The sequence below is a fragment of the Perca flavescens genome, chromosome 21 (assembly GCF_004354835.1).
Source record: "Perca flavescens isolate YP-PL-M2 chromosome 21, PFLA_1.0, whole genome shotgun sequence".
Taxonomy (NCBI): Eukaryota; Metazoa; Chordata; class Actinopteri; order Perciformes; family Percidae; genus Perca; species Perca flavescens.
The window spans coordinates 29,653,714-29,675,476 of record NC_041351.1 but is presented as its reverse complement, the minus strand read 5'-3'; the positions used below and the strand labels follow the sequence as shown (position 1 = coordinate 29,675,476).

Below are 21,763 nucleotides of genomic sequence, written 5' to 3'. Positions count from 1 at the left end.
CTAGAAACTAAACTGTGACAGTACAAATACTGTGGCAATGTGGAAACTTGAGCAACAGTTAAGGTATGTAATACAATTTTTTGAATTAACAAATGCATCGTGTGTCTGCCTCTGCATTAGCCCTTTGATAGACTGCTGAACTGTCCAGGGTGTACGCCCCATTCTGCGCAAAGTTTGCTGGGATAGGTTCTAGCCTCCGCTACCCTGACCGGGATTAGTGCATAGGTGGATGGAAATGTATCTCGAAAATACTTAAAAAATCAATTAATTAATTCTTGTACAATACCAGTAGTAGTGGTGAATATATAAAACATATTTATAAATGTTATTACAAATAAGTAAATGTGGACAATAAAGGAAACCTGTGGGGAAATATCTAAACAAAATGGTAATTTGTCACTTGGAGGTCTGTTGAAATACACATTTGAGCTGGAGCAGGGGAAATTATAGTGAGATGATTGGACACTAGGGGTCAGTGTCAGACTGCAGCAATAACACACACACACACACTCTTGTTTTGATACTTAGCCCTGTGAATAGACAGGTCCCGAGAGTACACAGTGTTGATAAGAATCTAAACTGGTTCTACCAGAAGTTTGTGAGACTTGCTGCAAGTATTGGTCCTTATCTCAGTTCATCATCAAACACATATTAGAAAAGCACATAGCATGTTTTAAGAAGAAAATTTAAGAACATTTTTATGAGAAGATAATGAAAGTGGATACCATCAGTGAGGGAAATGCATTGGACTTATGGATGAGCTGTTTCTCCCTTCTTCTTTTTTTTATTTTGCAGATTTTGCAGACCTTCATTTTCATGGTTATTCTTTGGCAGTAAAATGTTGCGTAAAAGTATGACATGCAACAAGGTGTGCTAAAACTACAACTATTAAGCTACATTCTGTCAGTAAAGAAAGAAGATGACATCAGCAAAGTTTAAATTGTGGTCACATACAAAATCATACACAAATACCTAAATGTGAGTTCATCAAAATCTAGAAATCACAAAGCAAATCACTGTGCTTCTAAATAATGAGTAACTTTAGCAGAGTAACATAACACTTCAGTATTTAAACAGATGAACAACAAAAAGGGGTGGAAGGAATACTTATGCGTGTGTGGTTTGTAATACAGAAGGAATTTACGCATTTTAAGCACCAATATGTACTGTGTTTTTGAAAGATTTGGCCTTTGGGAATCTGCTATTTGACAGTCCGTGAGATAATTTTCTTCATGTTATACTAATACTACTGAAAATTCAGTGACAGAAGATGATTTATTTTTATAAGCTCATCCCACTAGTTGTCAGTGGTTGTGGTTTTAATAAAAAAAAAAAACATGAAACAGGAAAGGAAATGCTGACAAATTACACTTTCTTACAATGGGAATGATGATGTCCCCTCCTAATGATTTCTTGATCATGTCAGTTTTTGGCTCGCCACCCTTCCCCAACCAACAACAAAGTTATTTTCAGTTTCCTCTTCCTATTTTCTTCTTCTTTCAAATTTCATGATCATCTACACTATCTAAACACAAATGGACTCTACACAACCCTTGAAGTGTGATTGCAAAGATGGGAAGATTTTCATTAAGCCATTTAAATTAAGCCTTTTTTTAAGCTGTAGTCGAATAAAGTAAAACCTAAGTTGTTAAAAAGAATTCACAACTTGGGTCTTATTTTTGTAGTTTTGTCCATCATTCCTATTGGTAAGAGTAAAATTGTCCTGACCAAGTTTACGGCTGAAGATCTGGGAATACTACCCTGCTCTCTGTGCAATGTGTACAATTTTTCTACACTAGAATTCTACTGTACCTGGCCCTAGCTTTGCTCTTTGGTAATGTTTTGGCCATTACACAATGAACTGAAAGATGCAAAAACCTTTGCATAGATCCACAGGGAACTGCAGGGACAGGTGATAATTCCTCACTACAAGCGACAGCGTTCAAACTACATGTGAGTCATTTGTATGTCTCTTCAAGACAGGGCCTCATGATTAGCCAATAAAGCAGGACCCACCATAAAGCGTGATTTATGCTTCTAAGCTAAGCTAAGTACGTAGGTACGCGGAGACATGGACCTACATTGGACCCTACGCCGTAGCCTGACGTGCAACTGTCCAAAAATGTAACTACATGTCGCGGTGACGCACGTCCCTCGGCCTCGGCCTGGTAGCATTGCATTCCTCCCCCCCCCGACTCATTTCCTGGTTCTCCTTCTCCATAAACAACATGAAATCAAGGAGAGGGTTAACTTCTCCTGCTCCAGATCTCCCACCGTGGTCAGAAAGAACAGGGGAGACACTTTGGTTCTCTCACTAGGACTCTAGAGTCACTACTCACTCTGAAGATAATCACCATCACTGTCTCAATTTACCGCACACTCCACACACACACACACACACACACACATACACACACACACACACACACACACACACACACACACACACACACACACACACACACACACACACACACACACACACACACACACACACACACACACACACACACACACACACACACACACACACACACACACACACACACACACACACACACACACACACACACACACACACACACACACACACACACACACACACGTGTCGGCCCTAAGAGATCAACACACACCAACGTGCAAGTATAACTTCAGGCCACTTACGTAGGCTACGGCGAACAACCATAAATCAATAAGTCAGTTATCATGTCAGTTGATATTGTGCTTTAAAGCTATAGTGCGTAGTTTCTGTCTCCCCCATGAGGAATTCTAAGTAATGACAACACCACTGTTGTTGCATCCACATGATACAAGCCTTCCGTAATCGTGCACCACCCCCCACCCTAACCCTCTAAACCAACATCCTGGTTCAACTTTGACCTACAATACTCAACCTATTTGTGCTTTTACACTATTTCCCTGTATGAAAGATTATGATTGACAGTTTGGGTGGTCCCTATTAAATTTTACCTCCAAATAAAGTGGATTAGATAATCTGGACTAAATGATGGCTTGCTAACCACCTGTCTGATCGTATGAGTGACCCGTCAAACGACGATGACGCAATGTTCCCCGATCTCAGCAATGACTTGTGAGTACAAAGTTATCATAATAGGCCAAAATAGTAACAAAAAATAAGACCCAAGTTGTAATCAACCATAATTACTCTGTAGCATTCTTCCCAATCCCCACAATTATTCAATTTTTACAAAAGAACCTCAGGGATTATGTTAGGAATTTGGCAAATTCCTTATTCTTTATCTAGTCACTGTCTCTATCTCTGTCTTCATTCTCCTGCAGAGCATCATGGCTGTCGTCCTCTTCATCCTCCTCAGCCTCTTCCTCATCTCCACCTCCATTCATCATCTCCATCTCAACCTCCACTGCACCCTCCTCAACCTCATCATCCACTCCACTGAAGGGATCAGCATCCTGGGACACCTCCACCATCTCGGTGCCTTGGACCACCTCAATGGCGCCCTCGCGGACTTTCCTGACTTTGAAGGTGAAGGGGGGCACCTTGTACACAGCCGTCTTGGACCGGGCGTAAACAACATGGTCTGGCGTGAAGGCCTTCTTCACCTTGTCCCGGGATGTCTGGATCTTCTGCTTGTGCTCAGGGTTGACACTCATCCGTGTTCCAAGCTTCCCCATCTTCTTCTCAATGTTGTGACGCGTCTTCTCCAGGTTCTGTCTGGTCTTCTGCTTGGTCTTCTCTAAATTATCCTTGGTTTTCTGCCTTGTCCTCTCCAGGTTCTCCTTGGTTTTCTGCTTTGTCTTCTCCAGGTTCTCTTTGGTCTTTGCTCTGGTCTTATCCATCTTCTCCTTTGAGAAGACTGTCTTCAGGGTTTGTACGCGCTGCAGGCTGCTGCGCTTGATGCGCTCAGCGCGGGACTCCTCAATGGTCTCCTCGATCTCCACCCCCTCTTCATCTGATGAGAGGTCTACATGGGGTTTGTCTGCCTTCTCTCCGTCTCCTCTCTCCTCCTCTTCCACAGCTTCCTTGAGCTCCAGCAGGCTGCCTCCTCTGCTTCCTGACACAGACTCAGAAACCTTCATGGATTTAGAGATGCTTAGTTTTGAGGGAACCTTCACTTCATCCTGTGGAGAAGAGAACATAAAGAATTCATGTTAATGTGATTTAGTGAAGCCAGCAACAAGTGAACCTTGATGAAATTCAAGTTTTACACATGGTCAATGAACGTACAGACAGAGAAATGCAATTCTTATTTATTCAATAAATAAAACTGATCTATCTTGAGATATGAATCTCTAGTAACTCAGACTGCTAGCACATGCTATAATTAATGCACATATGTGTTAAGTCAACTTGTAAAGTTAATATTTTTTCATGTATATGCATGTTTAATTGTGCATGTTTTCATTCTCTTTCTATGTGCCCAGGTACACACAAGCTAACTGCGGTGAGAAACATGAATCACCATATGTTTGCTACACAATAGAGGCATTAGAGATGTGGGCTGATTACGTTTGGCAGAGGCCAAGACCCAGTGGAATCTGTAACAAGACTCCAGCGTTCACACAAGACTCCAGGGAGACATGACAGAGAAAAATGTAACTGTCTCAGAGACAAAGGAATGGAAACATTGAAATGGAAATAGGTTTTGGGGGGGGGGGAAAGTGGGGAGGGGGGTGTGGTGGGGGGGGGGGGTTGTGGTAGCTGTGAGCAAAGTGTTGAAGAGTTACGCAACAAAGTCACAGTTTGAGTGCAAAGCTGCACATACCCTTCTACTCACACACACACACACACACACACACACACACACACACACACACACACACACACACACACACACACACAGGTCCTCCATGTTCCAGTCGGGATCAGGTAGGATTGAAGTTTTGTGGTTTAATCGTGTTTCTCTTTGCAGACTGACACATTCTCTGATTCTCCCACATCTTATATTCATCCAGAAAATATTCCCTGATTACAGAGACACTAAATATCTGCTACTTGCAACACTTACTCCAACTCCAGTTTCGACTGAAAATTACATTAGAGGGGCTTGACACTGATTGGTTAGGGCAAATTAAAACAAGAAATCAGGCTAATAGCTAATAGAATTTACTGACACAAAATCAGTCTGATTATGAGGCTAGTAATTTCAATTTCAATTCCAATTTCTTTTATAGTGTCAAATCATAACCGAAATGATCTCAAGACACTTTACAGATAGAGTTGATCTAGACTCCACTATCATTTCCACTATCACTTTTAACAGGCCGAAACCTTGGACAGAACCTGGCTCTTGGTGGATAGCAATCTGATGTGACCGGTTGGGGGAGAGAAGAGAGAGAGAGAGAGAGAGAGAGAGAGAGAGAGAGAGAGAGAAAGATACATACATACATACAAATATGACCATAGTATGTAGACTTAAGAAATGAGACAGAAAGGACATTGTGGTGTGGGGAGTAATTTAGTTAGTTAGTTAATTAAGTAATATTGTAAATGGGACAGTTTTTATACTTTTATGATACAATGATTTGTGACTCCTTGATGTTTCCCTGTAGGGCCACCTTTAAAAATGTCTACTTGTTCTCAAAATGTAATTGGCAGAATGGCATGAAACAGGTTTCCACTGCCCAAAAGATGGACCCATTCCATTTTGGCTAACTACTAGCAACCACAGGACGCCACTTTTCACGCAAGATTTCCATGCAAATTTTGATTTTAATGACCCCGTGACCTTTCGTCTAGCACCCACATCAGGACAAAGTAGCCTCGCTACATGCAAGGCTCTAAGAATAGCAGTTCCATCATTGTTGGTGTCATGAATCCTGCAGCCTTCAGGGCCCACTAGTTTTGCTTTGGTTGATGTTTAGTCTTGTTACATAAAAGCTTGGCTTAGCACCGTTTTTACACCTCCTGCACAGAAACCTGTATACAAAGCACAAGTAAGTATGAAGGCCTGACCCCAGCCCGTCCTGATAATGCATTGCTGCACAGGACCACTTTATGTTCTTCTCCTTCTAACATTGTCTATCCCTCCGTTCCTCTTGCTTTTCCTTCTCCCATAAACCTTTTTTCTTGCCTTTCCCTGTTTGCATCACAGATGAGGAAACCTTTCTTTCCCTTTCTCTCATGTGCCTCATTCACCTCGTAAATACAATGCTCCAGCTTGTTAATGAAGGAATGGAAGGAGGGGTGATGGGAGGGGGTCTTCCTCTTTCCATCACAGCAAATCCTCCAATCCAGTTGGGCTCCTGAATGTCTGCATGAGGGCCAATACTTGTTGTACGTAGTGTCTTTTCCTCTCCCTCTACACCACCTAACTATGTTCAAAACAGGAACACAGCAGAGCCAGAACAAAGGACCACAGGGAAGAAGGGGGGTAAGGTGTGGAAAGGGAAGATTCTTCTCTTCTGTCGTATGAATCGAGTAATAGCACAAGTGGGATGATGCTTCAGAGTCTTGGAAAACCATCTGCTCTGCAGGAAGATGATAGCATCAAAGTGTTGGCTGGAAGGTGGAGGTATGAGAGCTGGGGGGGGTCTTGTCTATTGTGTTGTGTTACAGTGTAATGGTGGTTTTATGAAGGTATTGTACTGCAGTATCTTGGGTAAACTTGACCTTGGATGAGGGAGCTTGGCTTTCCTGAACAGCTGTGTTGACAGGCGTGGGTGCTGGAAAATACCTGCCTCGCTAAAGTTCATTACATCTTGTTTCAATCTCAAAGCCAATGCAGTGAGTGTTATAAATCGCTTACAGTAAGCAACGTGTGGTCCAAGTTTCTGACATGGCCTCACAGTTTGTCACAAGAGCCTTTATTGAATGTGGATATTAGGGTTGAATGTTTGCATGCAGTTTTTTCTTGTGGGAATATATCACTTCTTTCCATGGAGAATGTATTTTACTACCATATCTTAAAGGAATAGTTTGACAATATGAAATGGAAACAGGAAAATTGCAAATTTAATTAACATCAGCCCATCAGAGTATGAGATATTTTACATGCAAAGTTGACATCTAGTCCTGGGAGTAGTGCTAGAAAAAAGTACTAAAATTAAAGTGAGACCATTAAGGTAAAAGTCATTCATGTCATGGCAAACTACTAATTAAACTTTGATATATCTTGTGCACAAATCTCATTTTCAGGGGATCACCAGAAACATTGGGGACCATGACTATCCGAGGCTAATCTTTTCGTAATCACACCAGCAGACATCTTTCTCTAAAGTCAACCTGACAAACCACCCAGTTGATCAACCAACTGAACTAAAGACCATCTTGCGATGGAATCACACCAGCCGCAACGTTAAATTGCTATACTTTCGGCACCCTTGCTCAGACCACATCCATTTTTGAACACAGCCTTCATTTTCATTTCAACTACACACCTGTAAAGTCGTGTGACTGCATCTTGCACAGCTGCGACGCTTTGGCGGTGACATAATCTGTCCGCAGACATAAACACCTGGCAAAGAACTCAAAACCACCTATGTGTTAGTTCCTGCTACAGTATTGGTAAATAAGTGTCATTTTAGGCCTCATGGAATATTTACTAGTTACAGTATAGTAATACACTGTGTAAGCCAGAAAAAGATTAATATAGCTGAATCCCATAAGCTTTTACAGTAAAATTAACTGTAGCTGTGCAGTGTAGTGTGTGCCTGGGAAAGCCCAGTCTGTCAGTTCAGAGTGTAGGAAGTCTAATGTGTTTGCAGAGGGATTCAACACAGAATTCTGTGCTGCATGCATGTGTGTGTGTGTGTGTGTGTGTGTGTGTGTGTGTGTGTGTGTGTGTGTGTGTGTGTGCGTGTGTGTGTGTGTGTGTGGGTGTTCAAGTACATGGAAAGAGTGTATGGGGAAGTTCAGGCATTCACCTCAGTGTGTTGACTTCCTGACCCTCCTAATTTAATGGGACATTGTTCTCCATGAGGCTGCTGCACAAAAGACAGGAAGGTACAGTACACTCAGAGCCATGGAAAATAGACGAATGAGGTATGTAATGGTTCTGTGAGATAGAGTGTGTTTTGTGTCTGTGTGTGTGTGTGTGTGTGTGTGTGTGTGTGTGTGTGTGTGTGGCAGTGACTACATTTTGCCTTTAGCTTTTGCAAAACATGCACATGGAGATAAGTTCCATTTCTGGTTTGCACTTGAATTACAAAATGACAGTCAGAAGAGAAGAAAGTTGCAAAACACATTGAACCACAATGTGTGTGTGTGTGTGTGTGTGTGTGTGTTGGTGCATGCATGCATGTGTGTGGAAGAGAGGGAGTGAAAGCGAGAGCGAGGGAGAGAAGGTTGGATCTTTTTTTTCTTTCTGTCCTCAGGCGTGGACAGATTGCTACGTGCAGTGACTCATGGCTAGTGGAAAAGTTATTCATTTGAAAGGTGGTTGCTTTTACTGTGGCTCTCTCTCGCTCAACAACTTTTAGCTCTCTGGCATAATACATTTTACTGTAAGAACACTATATTGCAATATATTGCAATATATTGCAATATATTGCGGATAGATAGATAGATAGATAGATAGATAGATAGATAGATAGATAGATAGATTTATTGATTTGTAATAAATCTCAAAGATCCACATTTTTCTGACAAAGCAAGTTCAAACTGAAGTAAAGAGGCAAGAGAGAATAATAACATCTTAAATCTAGGTAGCCATTACTGTAACTGATCTTTAACCAGCCACTGCTTTAGTATAGGCCTATAAATAGGTCAAAGGTCAGACTACCAGATCAGATTTGTTGAGACCATGGGGAGTAGGAGGGAGAGGCAGGGGATGACAACGAGGACAAGTTCAAGGAGGAAGAGCTGGAAGAAGAGGAGGAGGAGGAGGAGGAAGAGGACGAGGGCAAAACAGAGAAGGAAGGAGAGCCATCTCTAATGAGATCAGGGCCACACTTATTGATCACTGGTGATTCCCCCCGCCCCCCCCTCCACACACACACACACACACACACACACACACACACACACACACACACACACACACACAAATGTCTTCTTTATTTTGAAAATGAACCTTTGGTTTGCATGTGTGCTACTGTTACAACAGTAATGTTTTGTCATATAACTAGTTTCTGTTTCATTGGTGTTTACAGTGAACCTCTCAACCCCCCTCAGCAAATTCCTTTCACTGTGCAGTGGAACATTGTATGGAAATGTAGATATAAGTGTATGAAAAACAAAAGAGCTTTAGATTTAGAACAACAGTGTGTACATGATATATCAAAAAATTAACTATTACGAAAAAAGTGTTCATTTAGAGATGAGTTGATGGTATTTTGAATGCAGTTTTTCATGTTGAAGGAGATGTGAGGCATTTTGCATTTTGTGCATGCAGTTTTGGGAATTGTAAAAAAAACTGTAATATGATAGTTTTTACAAAAGCCTATCATATGATTTTGTGTGTGTGTGTGTGTGTGTGTGTGTCAGTTGCTGAGATCAGCTGGCTGATGCTCTGTGTTGTCAGCACAACACAGTGTTTCTCTTTCCTGATGAGCGTGCATGGTGACTGTCCCATCGATATAAAACAACCGTGCACTCTGCTGCCCAACACCAGCGTTTAGGCCAGAGCCCCTTCACTTATTCACACTCACAAAGATGAAAATAAAAAAAAAGAAAGAAAAAGCACGGCCTGTGTTTGCCACTGTCTTTTTTTATATTACCACTAGGAGGGTCAAAGTCATGTTAAAAATCTACTCAAAGGGGATTTAAAAGGTAAATATGAGAGGTTTACATGTTTCAATTATGTATGTATCATTTTGCAAACCATGCTGCATTGATTAAAAAAAAAAAAAGTACTTTCTACTTAATTTTTTTCCAAGAATCTATTAGTTTAGTTTCATTTCTGTATAATATGAAACTTGCTTCAGTTGTGTAGTCCATCAAAGTGAAGTCAAGTCTGCATTTATTTTTGTTCTTTGAGTTTAAGGTGTTCTTCATCTTCACCTTGTCCTTTTTTTTTTTACATCATAATACCTAAACCTTGTTGTACAATTAACACGTATCACTGTAAGCCTGTTATTCTGTCTGTGCCTGTGTGTTTCCTGGAAGTCTCCTTTCAAAGATGTTGGGGATATTTCATGTAGGCATATTTTGATTTTCTGGGCGTAGCCAGTGGTGAGCCACAGAGACTATTAACCAGCACAGAGAAACCATGGCAGCAGCAACAATGCCCGAGCAGTCACATCAGCCAAGTGTGTGCTAAGTGTGTATACACTTCACTTCAGGGTGAAGTAATAATTCATGTTTTTCAGCTAAATCTGTGCTTGTGTAATTCATGTCATTGGTTTTACAGTGCAGTTAACTATTTTTGTATAAAGTCTACAAATAAAAATCATACCAGAACTAACCATTTTCTATTGTATTACCTCCACCAGCAGTCAAAAACATTCAGTTGTACTTGTGTCTCCATGGTAACAGTGGTGAGCCTAACTGGAACTCTAAAGTTTCCAGATAAAAGGAAAGAGATTTTTTATGTCATAGTCATAGACTGCTGGATGTGTGTGTGTGTGTGTGTGTGTGCACCATAGGTCTGTCTGTGCAAGTAAGTACACAGATGTGTGTCTGTGTGTGTGCACGTTAACTTGTACAAACACGTGCTTATACAGATGTGTAAATGTGTGTGTGCATATTGGTATGTTCAAGTAGGTATAATTATGATTACTGTATATGAACATGTGTTTGTGTATTGTTTTGTATTTGTGTATGTGCATTTGTGCAGTTCTCTGACTGTGTGTATGTGCGTGTGTGTGTGTGTGTGTGTGTGTGTGTGTGTGTGTGTGTGTGCGTAGTATGTGTTAGGACAAGGAGCACACCATGGAAGCTTTCCACTCTCAGCCCACACTGCAACCACTCATCGGCCTTATGTAGAGCGAGAGAGAGGAATCCCGCTGCAACACACCCCTCTCTGTTTCTGTTTTCCTGTTTAAACTAAAATCCACCAAGAACCCCCCTACTGCTGTGGAAAGGCCAGATACGTGTGTATACAAAACGGGGAATCCTCATGATATAACTGCTGATGTAGAAAGGGACTGGGGAAGTCTAAGAAGCAAATGAGCACATTGTTTTTTTATGAAATTACAAATCCCAATTTACTTAAATTGAGAAAACAATCTCAACACAAGGTCCATTTAGTAGCCCCCCCATTTATAGCTATTGCTAATTTCCAATGCCTGTCCCTAGAAGGGCTTTTCAACAGTCATAAAAACAAGCATTAAACATTGCCACAATAAAAATACATAAAGCACATAAACATACAAGACACATACATCTGTACATCCCCCCCCCCCCCAGTTCAGGCTCTGGTACTTTTCCTAGTTTTGGATAAAAGAGCTTTTCTACACACAGCACACTGTAAATCCATTTAAAAACAACTGGCAACACATAACACAAGCTAAGCCAAGTCCAGGCGAGTGCCATGGAAATAATAATGGAATATTTTGGACCATGGACAGACAGAAGATGGGCATTTTATGTAGCGGAATCATGCTTAAATGGAGTGTAATGTTCGAGGCACATAAGGCAGCAGACCTTAAAACTCTATCAGCTGATGATCAAACAGCAACATGCAGTGTGAAGGATGCTGTGTCAATCATTTTTGTTGAGGAAGAGTTCTGCCACGATTATTATTGGAGTGGATTGCATAAATATCAGAGAGACATATCTTAAAAACCTGCAACTAACCAGCGCAGACTAGCACTACACTGGCAAAGTTTAGGAGCCAATGCAGACAGAAAACTGTTGACCTCTGAAATAACATCCAAGTTACAGGAACCAACAGAGTTTATGGGGAATGTGGTTTTAATTGCACATTGCAAAAAATGTCTCCTATTACGTGTTTGTTCACTTTTATAATTAAACCATTGAAATATGTATCTGTGACATGCTTAAATAGTGTGTAAAAAATAGCACAGGAATCATAAAGTCAGACAGCAGACTCTGTATCAGTGCCACTAATAAAGTTAGTGGCACTATTCTCACGACGGTGACCATGGACATTGACCTAGCTAGACATGGTCTGTCCTGCCAACATATCCTCAAAGCTCCGAAAACGCTAGAGTAAACTTTAAAGCAGGGTTTCTTTTGTTAAATCAACCACATACAGTACCAGTCCAAAGTTTAGACACGCTTAATGAGTAAGCGTGTCTAAACTTTAATTGCATGCTTAAAAACATCTTAAACCTTGTGGTTGTTACTGGTGTGTACTGTTGCAAGTCCGCCCCCAAAAGCATCATGGGATACCCATAAAATGGGCAGAGCTAGAACACTCCAGCACACTGAGACCTAGGCTATGTGTTAACTTTAAATTGGGACAGTACTTGGGTCATGACTGAGGATTGTTTCACAAGTCCTTTAAACACAAGTACAGACAAAAAATGCAAATTGAGTTATATCATTACATTATTTTACATTAGCCATCATAAATGACTGTTCATACCAGACCAAGTAAGGCTGTAGCAACAACCCCCGAGTGTATTGGATTGAGATAGGGTGTGCCTATTAATTCCATGTTGTATTTATAAGACAAAAGTTCGGAAATAATCATTTAAAAGTTGTGTGGCCTCTGTCGTTACAGTATGAGAGATGGTTTACATTGCCTACTGTTTTCTTACTAAAGCCAATATCAACTTGCTGATATAGTATCAGTCTAATCCTAATGCTCACCCTGTCAGACTGGCTCCTTTGGGTGATGGATGAGAAGGCATACATTGCTCTAACCAGTCAAGGGACTGTGTGTTTTTCAGTACATTTCTCATATGAGTGCCATGGGAAAGAGTGTGATGGTCGCACACAGCATTACTCTCTGGGTAGAGAACTCCTTACTCTCCTGCTGTTTTCCACTGGTCCCCTTTAATCAGAGACATGGGACCAGAGAGAGAGAGAGAGAGAGAGAGAGAGAGAGAGAGAGAGAGAGAGAGAGATTGCTATATAAAGTGATGGCATGCCACAGCTCCCTGAGGGGGGAGAGAGAGGGATGAGTCACCAGGCCTGTTGTTGCAATACAGCACAGCGGCAACCTCTCTTCTTTCCTTTTGTCCCTTTTTCACTTCCCTCCATTCTCTATTAATTCCTTCCAGCCTTCATTCCCTCGCCCCTTTCCTTTGGTTTCTCTCTACCTTCCTTGTTTTCTACTTGACGTGGTTTCCTTACAGTGAGTGGTAGGAGAGTGAACTCCGATTCTCAGATCCCTGAGGAATGAGACAGATCAGCGTCACAGCTCCATGGCAACCAAACAAAGAGAAACCAAAATATGCCTGTGCCACTTGTGTGTCAGATAATCTCGCTTGTTTTCTATTCAGTTCAGTTTGCATTAGAATTAATGGTCCTAATTCATAGACTGCTATCCCATCTGCACATCACAGCTTTGCTTTAAAGTTATGGGATTTCTTTTTTTTTTGTAATATATTCATCAGAAATGGGGAGGAAAATAATAAGCATTGAGAAAACAGCACATGGCCTTGTTGGCATTGGTCTTTGAACATTACTGTATAGGTTGTTAACATGCAAGAAGCAATATCCAGTTTAGCCACCATTTTATTTGCAGAGTTTATTTTGCTACATTATTTTAGGCTAATAAAAAGTAAGCGGTTCATTTTGCTCCAGGTCTCAATTATATTTCCAAGTCATGAATATCGAAAGATTTGGTGTTTTATTTTTTATTTAGCATGACAATCCATGCTAAACATTACAATGTTTGTTAGCTTAACATACTTGGCTATTTAGGCTAACTCAAATGGAAGGAGTCTCTGTCTGTCTGTCTGTATGTCTGTCTGTCCTTCAATTTTGGAACCCAGGAACGTGTCAAGTGGGAGCTCTTGAGATCTATGGGATGTATTTATTAGCAGTGCATTATGTGCACACTATGTAGTGTATTGAGAGGGGATCCTTTGACACCACCAAATGGCATGCTGGGTACAGCTCGCTCTCCATTGCTTGCTACAGTACATTCAAAAACAAATAAAGAAAGAAATACCGGAGATGTTATATTGTAACAAACTCAAACATGTCAAGCATCAGCAATGTAACTTTCGGAATTTTTCCTGGAAATAGCCTGGTCCTAAATAGCTAGCTGGTAGCAAATTACAGGTAAACTCTAAGGGACGCAATTATGTGGCACACATGGAGAAGTTAGCCTTCAGGGCTTTCTGCAAGAAATGGTTAAACCCAAACCACTATCTTTTCCTAAACTTAACTGAGTAGTTTGATAAATTGTTCACAGTTTCTTATCGGCTTAGTGAAGTTGCCAGGTTAGGTAGGCCTACCATCTGTACGGAGACCAAAATCAAAACCTCTAAACTGTTGTTCATCAAGAAGTAGCATCTCTGGGTGGCTTAGGGGTTAAGATGCCAACCATAAACTGCAACATCCAGGATTTGAGTCCAGGTGGTGGACCTTTGTTGCATCTCTCTCCCTCATCATCATCAACACAACTCTGTTTGTGTACGAATTAAATAAATTAGATATAACGTGTTAAGTAGTGAGCTTTAGAGGTGTGGGTAGTTTCCAATTTCTTCTAATCTTTGTGCTAAGCTAGGCTAACCACAGCCTGACTCCAGCTCTGTACTCTGTAACACAGAGATGAGATTAATATCTGAACATCTCACTTTCAAAAAGAAAGCAAATAGGCGTATTTTCTGAAATGCTGAAATATTCCTTTATATCAGTTCCATCTCATCCTTTAATATTTTTCTCACCTCCATCCTCTCCTCTCCTGGCCAGACGTGTCTCCTTGTGTTATTTTGTGGCCAACATCTGATGACATTTCCTACAGTGCATGAAAGCATCACAGCATGTTTCTTTGTGTATTCAGGAGCTACAACAGTTTGCACGACCTTCTTTTCTGGTTAAACAGAGGAGCTTTGTAAGGATACATACATGAATCTAGCACAAATAATGATTTCTTGAAGTGTTTCCAAGGCTGCAGACACGTGTGTGTGAGGCAGCCCATTCCCACTCCTTTCAGCTCTCACTGCAAGACACAGCTTGCCATTGTCGACTATCAGTGGCAGTTGCTTTTACGACATACTTTGGTTTGCGGGTATTCTGATCATGTACTTTCATGTACTGTAGAAGCATACACACACACACACACACACACACACACACACATACAATCCTTTGTAGTGAGTAAACACAGAACCCCATCATTATTAATTCCACCTGTGAGTGATACCATCCCGATGGAAAATAACATTCCAGTGCCATATCCAAATAGAAATTTTAAATTTTACTTGCACACTTTGAACATTCAGATGAGTCCTACTAGTAAAGGGGGATCTAATTATTATGGGACGAGCAGCTGAAGCATGGCAGCCCTATCTCTGGCCCACTCTGGGTCTATGTACAGTTCCCCATGCTTGACTAACAGGAACTTAGACAGCGAGGGATGACAGTGGTCGTTCCCATGGCCACCCTGTGTTACTCTTTCCAATAACAATGGAGGAGGTTGGTGCTTATAGAGAGATTTATGGAGCTGCAGAAAAAGTGTTTTCTTCCTCTGCTGTTTGCTCCTGTCCTTCTCTGTAAAATGTGTCCTCCGCTTTAAGATAACAGGAATGTTAGGCTACTGATGGGCATAGTCTTTTACACTGTATGGAAGCCACTCATTTTTAAAGAGTACAGTCATTATTTATTGCACTTCCCAAATGTTCTGGGACATGTGACTAAAAAATCAAACATTAAAGACTGACATTACTGTCTAGTATAGGACCAGCTCAAAAAAAAGTCTTGTCATGAAACCTATTCGCACGGGATTAGTATCATCTGGGGACCTCTAACGGATTTATCTGTACCACGAGAGTTGGGTATAGAGAGGCGCGTGGAGGACGGCCGCGGAGGACGGCCAGGGCGATGCCGCCGCACCGCACTTGAGTCTGGGTTCCGTGTCTTTTGGGCCAGTCCTGGTAGAGGTTACCAGAGGCGCATACCTTATCCCCGCCGTAGCGCCACCCACACAGCATCACCGTCTGCCCTCAGACGTAGCCGCTGGGAGCGCATTGACTCGGGAAGGGAGGTCTCCGGTCGGGCAGTGGTCCAGACCATAGACAGTATATAATGGACCAATAGACCCCGTTGCTCTGGACGGAGACCAGTGAAGGATATTAGAAGCACTTTTCCGGTGATGGCCAGCTTTACTGCGCAGCCTCCAACTGAGAGAATGTGACGTGAGCAACGTGTCTGAAAGTTGTAAGTCTTCTGGTAGCTGTGCCGAGAGAAATCTCAATCATTCCCAATCTTACAGATACGGAGACTGGAGGTGTATGTAAGGAGATAACATGTACAGCTCATGTAAGTCGAAACTGCCTGCGAGCTTCTCCTGTACTATACGGTAATTCCTCTACTATGCGACAGTAAGTCACTTGGTTATGACACAATCGTTAGCTTATTTTTACAAAAGCGTCTGCTACGGAGCCATAACGTGAGCTACAAGGTAATGAAGCCTTTTATACATTGTCGTTTTTCTTTGGAACTAAACAATGGACAAATAGAGTCTTCAAACATTTCTGATGTAAAGTTATTCGCAGTCAAGTGACGTAAAAAAAAAATGGCGGTCAGCGGAATGCTAACAGGAGGTGATGGCCAGTTAGCAACAAAATGGCGTCATAGATGGCTCGAGTTCTGGAGCGAAGCTTACCCCCTTGGTCCAGACTAGGTTGGCCATGAAAGGTGGTTATTTGTAACGCGTTACTCTAATCTGAGCACTTTTTTCAGTAACGAGTAATCTAACGCGTTACTATTTACGAACCAGTAATCAGATTAAAGTTACTTATCCAAGTCACTGTGCGTTACTATTTTTGTAATTTTCCTTAGTAAAAAAAAATATATTTGCTTTCTTCTTGCGTCTCGGGGAGTGAAGTCACGTATGCGACAAGTCACGTTTTCAGCATGTGGACAGTTCACGTGTACCAGGCAGCGACACAGACGTAAACAACAACGGAGGGAGGAGAGAGATGGAAATCCAGTCACTATTTAGAGTTTGTGTCAGCTAAAGACGGCAATATTAAGGTTGGTTGTACACTCTGTGCTGGTGGCGACAAAGTGCTATCTAGCTACAAAAACACTACGTCAAATCTGAAGAAACATCTGGAGTCGCAGCACTACACGGTCAAACTTACTTAATGCCAAGCTGCCTCACAATAAACCGGTTGTCATTTTTATGTTGAGGCTGTGGGGGTGTTGTCGGCAGTTGCTGAATGTAACTAATAAAGTAACTTGTAATCTAACTTTGTTAATTTTAAAATCAAGTAATCTGTAAAGTAACTGTGGCAACACTGACCTTATCTGATATCTGTCTTCGCGACAGGGATAAAAAGGCGCACAGGAAACAAAAACCTTGAAAAAATGATATATACGACAATGCCAAATCACAGACATGTCAATTCACAAGGGACTAATATTATCACAGGACCTCAGTGTTCGGCAAAATATGGTAGCTCATTTGCTGGGGAATTTTTACTTGACAAATTACAGACACGGCCGAGTCGCACATGATAAAGATCACAGACAACCTCTGTAATTATTACAAATGACTAGAGGTCACCAGGTTATGCTAATCCCGTGCGAGTAGGGCTTTAGGCCACATCCACACGCATTACTTTTGCTACGTTTTACGCTTAGTGTCCTCACTCCTTAGGTTGAAAACACTGAGATCGCATTTTAGTCTGGATGGTCGGAAACGGAGAGTTTTATAAAGGACACCCATCTTATCAGTCACGACGTGTCCTTTCCTGATTCGTCACGGCCCTATCACATGACCCTTTTGTGGAAGAAAACATACAACATCGCCTTGGCTACCAGTGGTTATTCAACATGGATAACAAACTACAGGCCCTGCTGACTTAGCTACTACTGCCTAGATGCTATTGTTCGAGTGATTTGTTGATTTGTGAGAATTCCAATGTCTAGCTGGCAGTGTCCACTGTTTCCACTGGCATGAGTATACCCAGTGTACGGGACTGGTCTGTGATAGCGTTTTCAGGCGTATTTGTATGATGAGGTCAGGTGTAGTGTTGAACAATGAAATGATCCCTGCCCCGTTGCGGGTCCATCCATCCATCCATCCATTGTCGTCTGCTTATCTGGGGTCGGGTCGCGGGGGCAGCAGCTCCAGCAGGGGCCCCGTTGTGGGTCGTTCCCTTTAGTTTTGAGCGTCCCTTGTGGCCAGTTACTCTTTAACCCGGTTCCTCCAACGCTTTATTATATACACTTCCCTTGCTTTTTTTTTTTTTTTTTTTTTTTTTTTTTTTTTGAATAAAAGGACAGTAAATATACATAAACCAGCACCCGCACTTTTTATTTGACTATAATTTGTTCTGTGCATAGCTGTTGTCCATTAACTTCCTATGCTTTTGTGTCATAGTTTTTTCTATTTATTTCTATCTTGCGGTGTTTTATGTCTGTATGTATGTTAGATGCTTTATTTCTTTTGTGAAGCACTTTGTGCATCTCTGCTCTTGAAAGGTGCTACATTAATAAAGTTACTAACTTATTTAAAGGGAAACCATTCTTGTTCATATTAAAGGGATAAGCTTGTTGTTTAACTACTATTAGCTTGTTTTTTAGTATTAAGATGTTGACCCCATATGAGCCTTACATCTTCGGGTGGGGCCCTTCTGGCCGTTCCAAAGTCAAGGCTCAAATCTAACGGTGACCGTGCTGTTGCCATCAAGGACCCTCAACTTTGGACCGACCTGCCTGAGGAGATAAAGCTCACGGACTCAGTGAACTCTTTTAAATCACATCCCAAAACTCGTTTTTATAGACTTGCTTTCATGTGATGTTGTCTCTTTTTATTGTCTCTTTTGATCTTTTTTATGTTTTATTGCTCTTGATTTTTTATTTTATATTTGTTTTTATTGCTTCTAGTTATATTTATATGCTTATTTTGTCTTGTCACTACTGTGTTGCCTCTTTTGTCTTCTTATTTTATTTACCCAATTTTGTCATGGCAATGTTCGGCCCAAATTTTTAGCTCTCTGTTCTTTTATTGACCTTTGGATATCCTGCCTTTGCCATGCTTTGTCTGTCAAAGCACTTTTTAAACATTGTTTTTAAGGTGCTATATAAATAAGTTATAATTATTATGATTATTATGATTATTATGATTATTATGATTATTATTATTACTAGTGCAGTCCCCATTTGGAGTGTGTGCCTTTTCAGAACGGGCCGATTGATTGGTTCCCAGTATTTTTTTTTTGCAACTTTATTGTGTAAATATGACATCAAATACAGTTATTAAATACTTAGTTCCAACTATTGCTAGTGTTATGACCTTTAGGTAGCCGTTGATTGATATATCAGTTTAATGTCTTTTGAGTAGTGAGCTGATAGGGAGATACCTCCCAGCACAGGGGAGGCGTTCCCTCCGAGGCCTATACTCTTTTGGGGATAACAACCTTCACTTTACCAGCAGTATTGACAAAAAACAAAAAAAACTGCTCGCTCTCCTTGTTAGACCACACACACACTGACGTCACTCACTTAACGCACCTGCCATTTTTATAACATGCTGCTTGCAGCGTTGTCGGGTGGTGTGCCCATTCGAAGCGCTCTCAACAACAACACATCCAGTGGTGAATGTACTGCCTTTCTCTCATTCACACATTCACGGACACCGATGGTGGCGGAGCCGCCATGCAGGGCGCTGACACGTGACATGACACGCGCGTAGGCTCGCTACTGCTCCCCGGTCAGTTGCTGTGTGCCTTCGTGTTTTGCGCATGCGAGATCATTTGAAAGACACACACACACACACACACACACACACACACACACACACACAGTTTTGTTTTCGGTAATCATGACTTAAGTGTGTCTGTGTGTTACTGCAGGATAACAGGCTTCTGTACTTTGTAGAAGTTTGATGAGGTTCATCATGAAGTAATTTTACAAAGAGGAATCCCAGAAGAGAATTAAGCAACAAAAATACCCACAAATGTAACTATAATTACATAATTTGTAATGCTTGAACATCCTCACCCTTGAAGGTATTACTTTTTCCAAAGATTCTCAACTCAAGGTCCACTCCACAAGTGTTCTTCCTGAGCTTTGACCTGACTTAATAATTGTGGTGGCAGTAGCTCAGTCCGTAGGGAGTTGGGTTGGAAGGTTGGTTCAAGTCCCCGTACGGACCGAAGTACGGAGTGTGGACTGGTAGCTGGAGAGATGCCAGTTCACCTCCTGGGCACTGTCAGGGCACCGGTCCAGCAGTCGCAGCCCACTCACTCGGACATCTCTCCATTTGTGCATGTAAAAGGACCTGAGCATGTGTGTGTATTTCAGGCCTGTGTGTAGTGTGTAATAACAACAGAGTGTAAATTGTAATTTTCCCCACTGGGGATTAATAAAAAATATAAATAAAAAAAAAAGGTATCAGAATGAAGTCACTTAATGACATTTTAACCCGGATTTTCCACTGGGTGTAACTCTCCATGACAACTACTGTAAGCAAACTCCATCTGCTGATGAAGACCAAGAGATGTAAGCTCTAGGAAAAAAGAATCTGGTAAGTGGACATTGAGTTAGGATTATTTGTCATGTAAATGGTTTGATAGTTATACATGAAATATATCAAATCTTTCTGTGTAAAGTAAAATCCATTGTTTTAAACAAAAGTAGGCCTACTTGAAATGAAATTAGCCTGATGAGAGTAATGATTCAGATTTTACTGTCTGATTTTATCACTAAACAAGCCATAACCTTTAAAAATGTTGTAGACACTAAAGTTTAAGGAAGTCATCCTAAGATTTAAATCATTATAGAACTAGATGATTTGGTGACTTATCACAAACGTACCTCTGTTCAGGGCCAATAATGTAACAATGAAAGGATTCAAAGCTGGTAATCATATGACGGAGTGAATCATTTGAGAAAACAAACTAATGTTTTTTTTTTTTATTATGAGTCATTGACATCTGACTCATGTGGAAAAGCTTCTACTTAGAAATAAAAAATGAAAATGGGAAGACAAGGATCGGAAAGATAGAAGGAACTAAGAGATAATTGCTCTATTAATGTCAAGTGAGCAGCATTAAAACAGATTTGTCATGCATTTCACCACAGCTGAAAAATGATCATGGTATTTTTGAACAGCAAGTTTTAAACAAGCTTTGTAAAGTTGAAGGCAGTGAAGTGGGACTGGAACCTTTAAGTGTCTGGTAGCGGTATATGGCGGTTTTCAATGACATGGTACCTGCTCGACTCGCCTCGACTCTACTCGCCTTTTTTGGTTTTCCATTACGAAAAAAAGTCCCTGGTACCTTCCAACAGGTACTTTATTTAGGATCACCTCTGTCCAGGTTCCAAGCAAGCTGAGGCGATACCAAAAGGTGACGTGAAAACCTGCAGACTACTGATTGGTCGGAGAGAATCGTCACTAATCACTGCGTCATCATTGCTAGCGACAGACGGGGGTGTCCTGAACAACCCCTCCCCATTTTTAAATAGTTTAGTCAGTGGTGTTTTTTTTGCTGCCTCCAGCTTCTTTAGAAACTAAATGTGTGTTCTGGCAAACAGCCACATGCTGAGAATCAAAAACACTACACACCTTCCACGTGTGTGTGTCGCGTTAGGTCACGGCAGTTTTCTGCGGCGTCGCTATGACGACCAGCCACGCTCGCCTCACGCATGAGTACTAAGGGGGCACCGCGCCCAAGCCGAGAGAGTGGAGCTGGTACTAGCAGTGGGTAAGGGACTTTTTTTTTTTATTATTCTGTGCATAGAAAATCTAAATTGTAAACAAGCTCAAGAGAGGGGCACACTTAGTTGACACAAAATATTTAAACA

General features: G+C 41.3%; 1 protein-coding gene across 1 annotated transcript in view; it reads right to left on the bottom strand.

Annotated features, from left to right (window-relative positions):
- Positions 1-2,914: 2,914 nt before the first annotated feature.
- Positions 2,915-21,763, bottom strand: part of cavin1b (caveolae associated protein 1b) — a 28,838-nt gene continuing 9,989 nt past the window's right edge. The window contains exon 2 of the mRNA XM_028567499.1: positions 2,915-4,101. Coding sequence (XP_028423300.1) covers positions 3,262-4,101 — 840 coding nt within the window. The 3' untranslated portion in view covers positions 2,915-3,261. The remainder of the gene's footprint in view (positions 4,102-21,763) is intronic.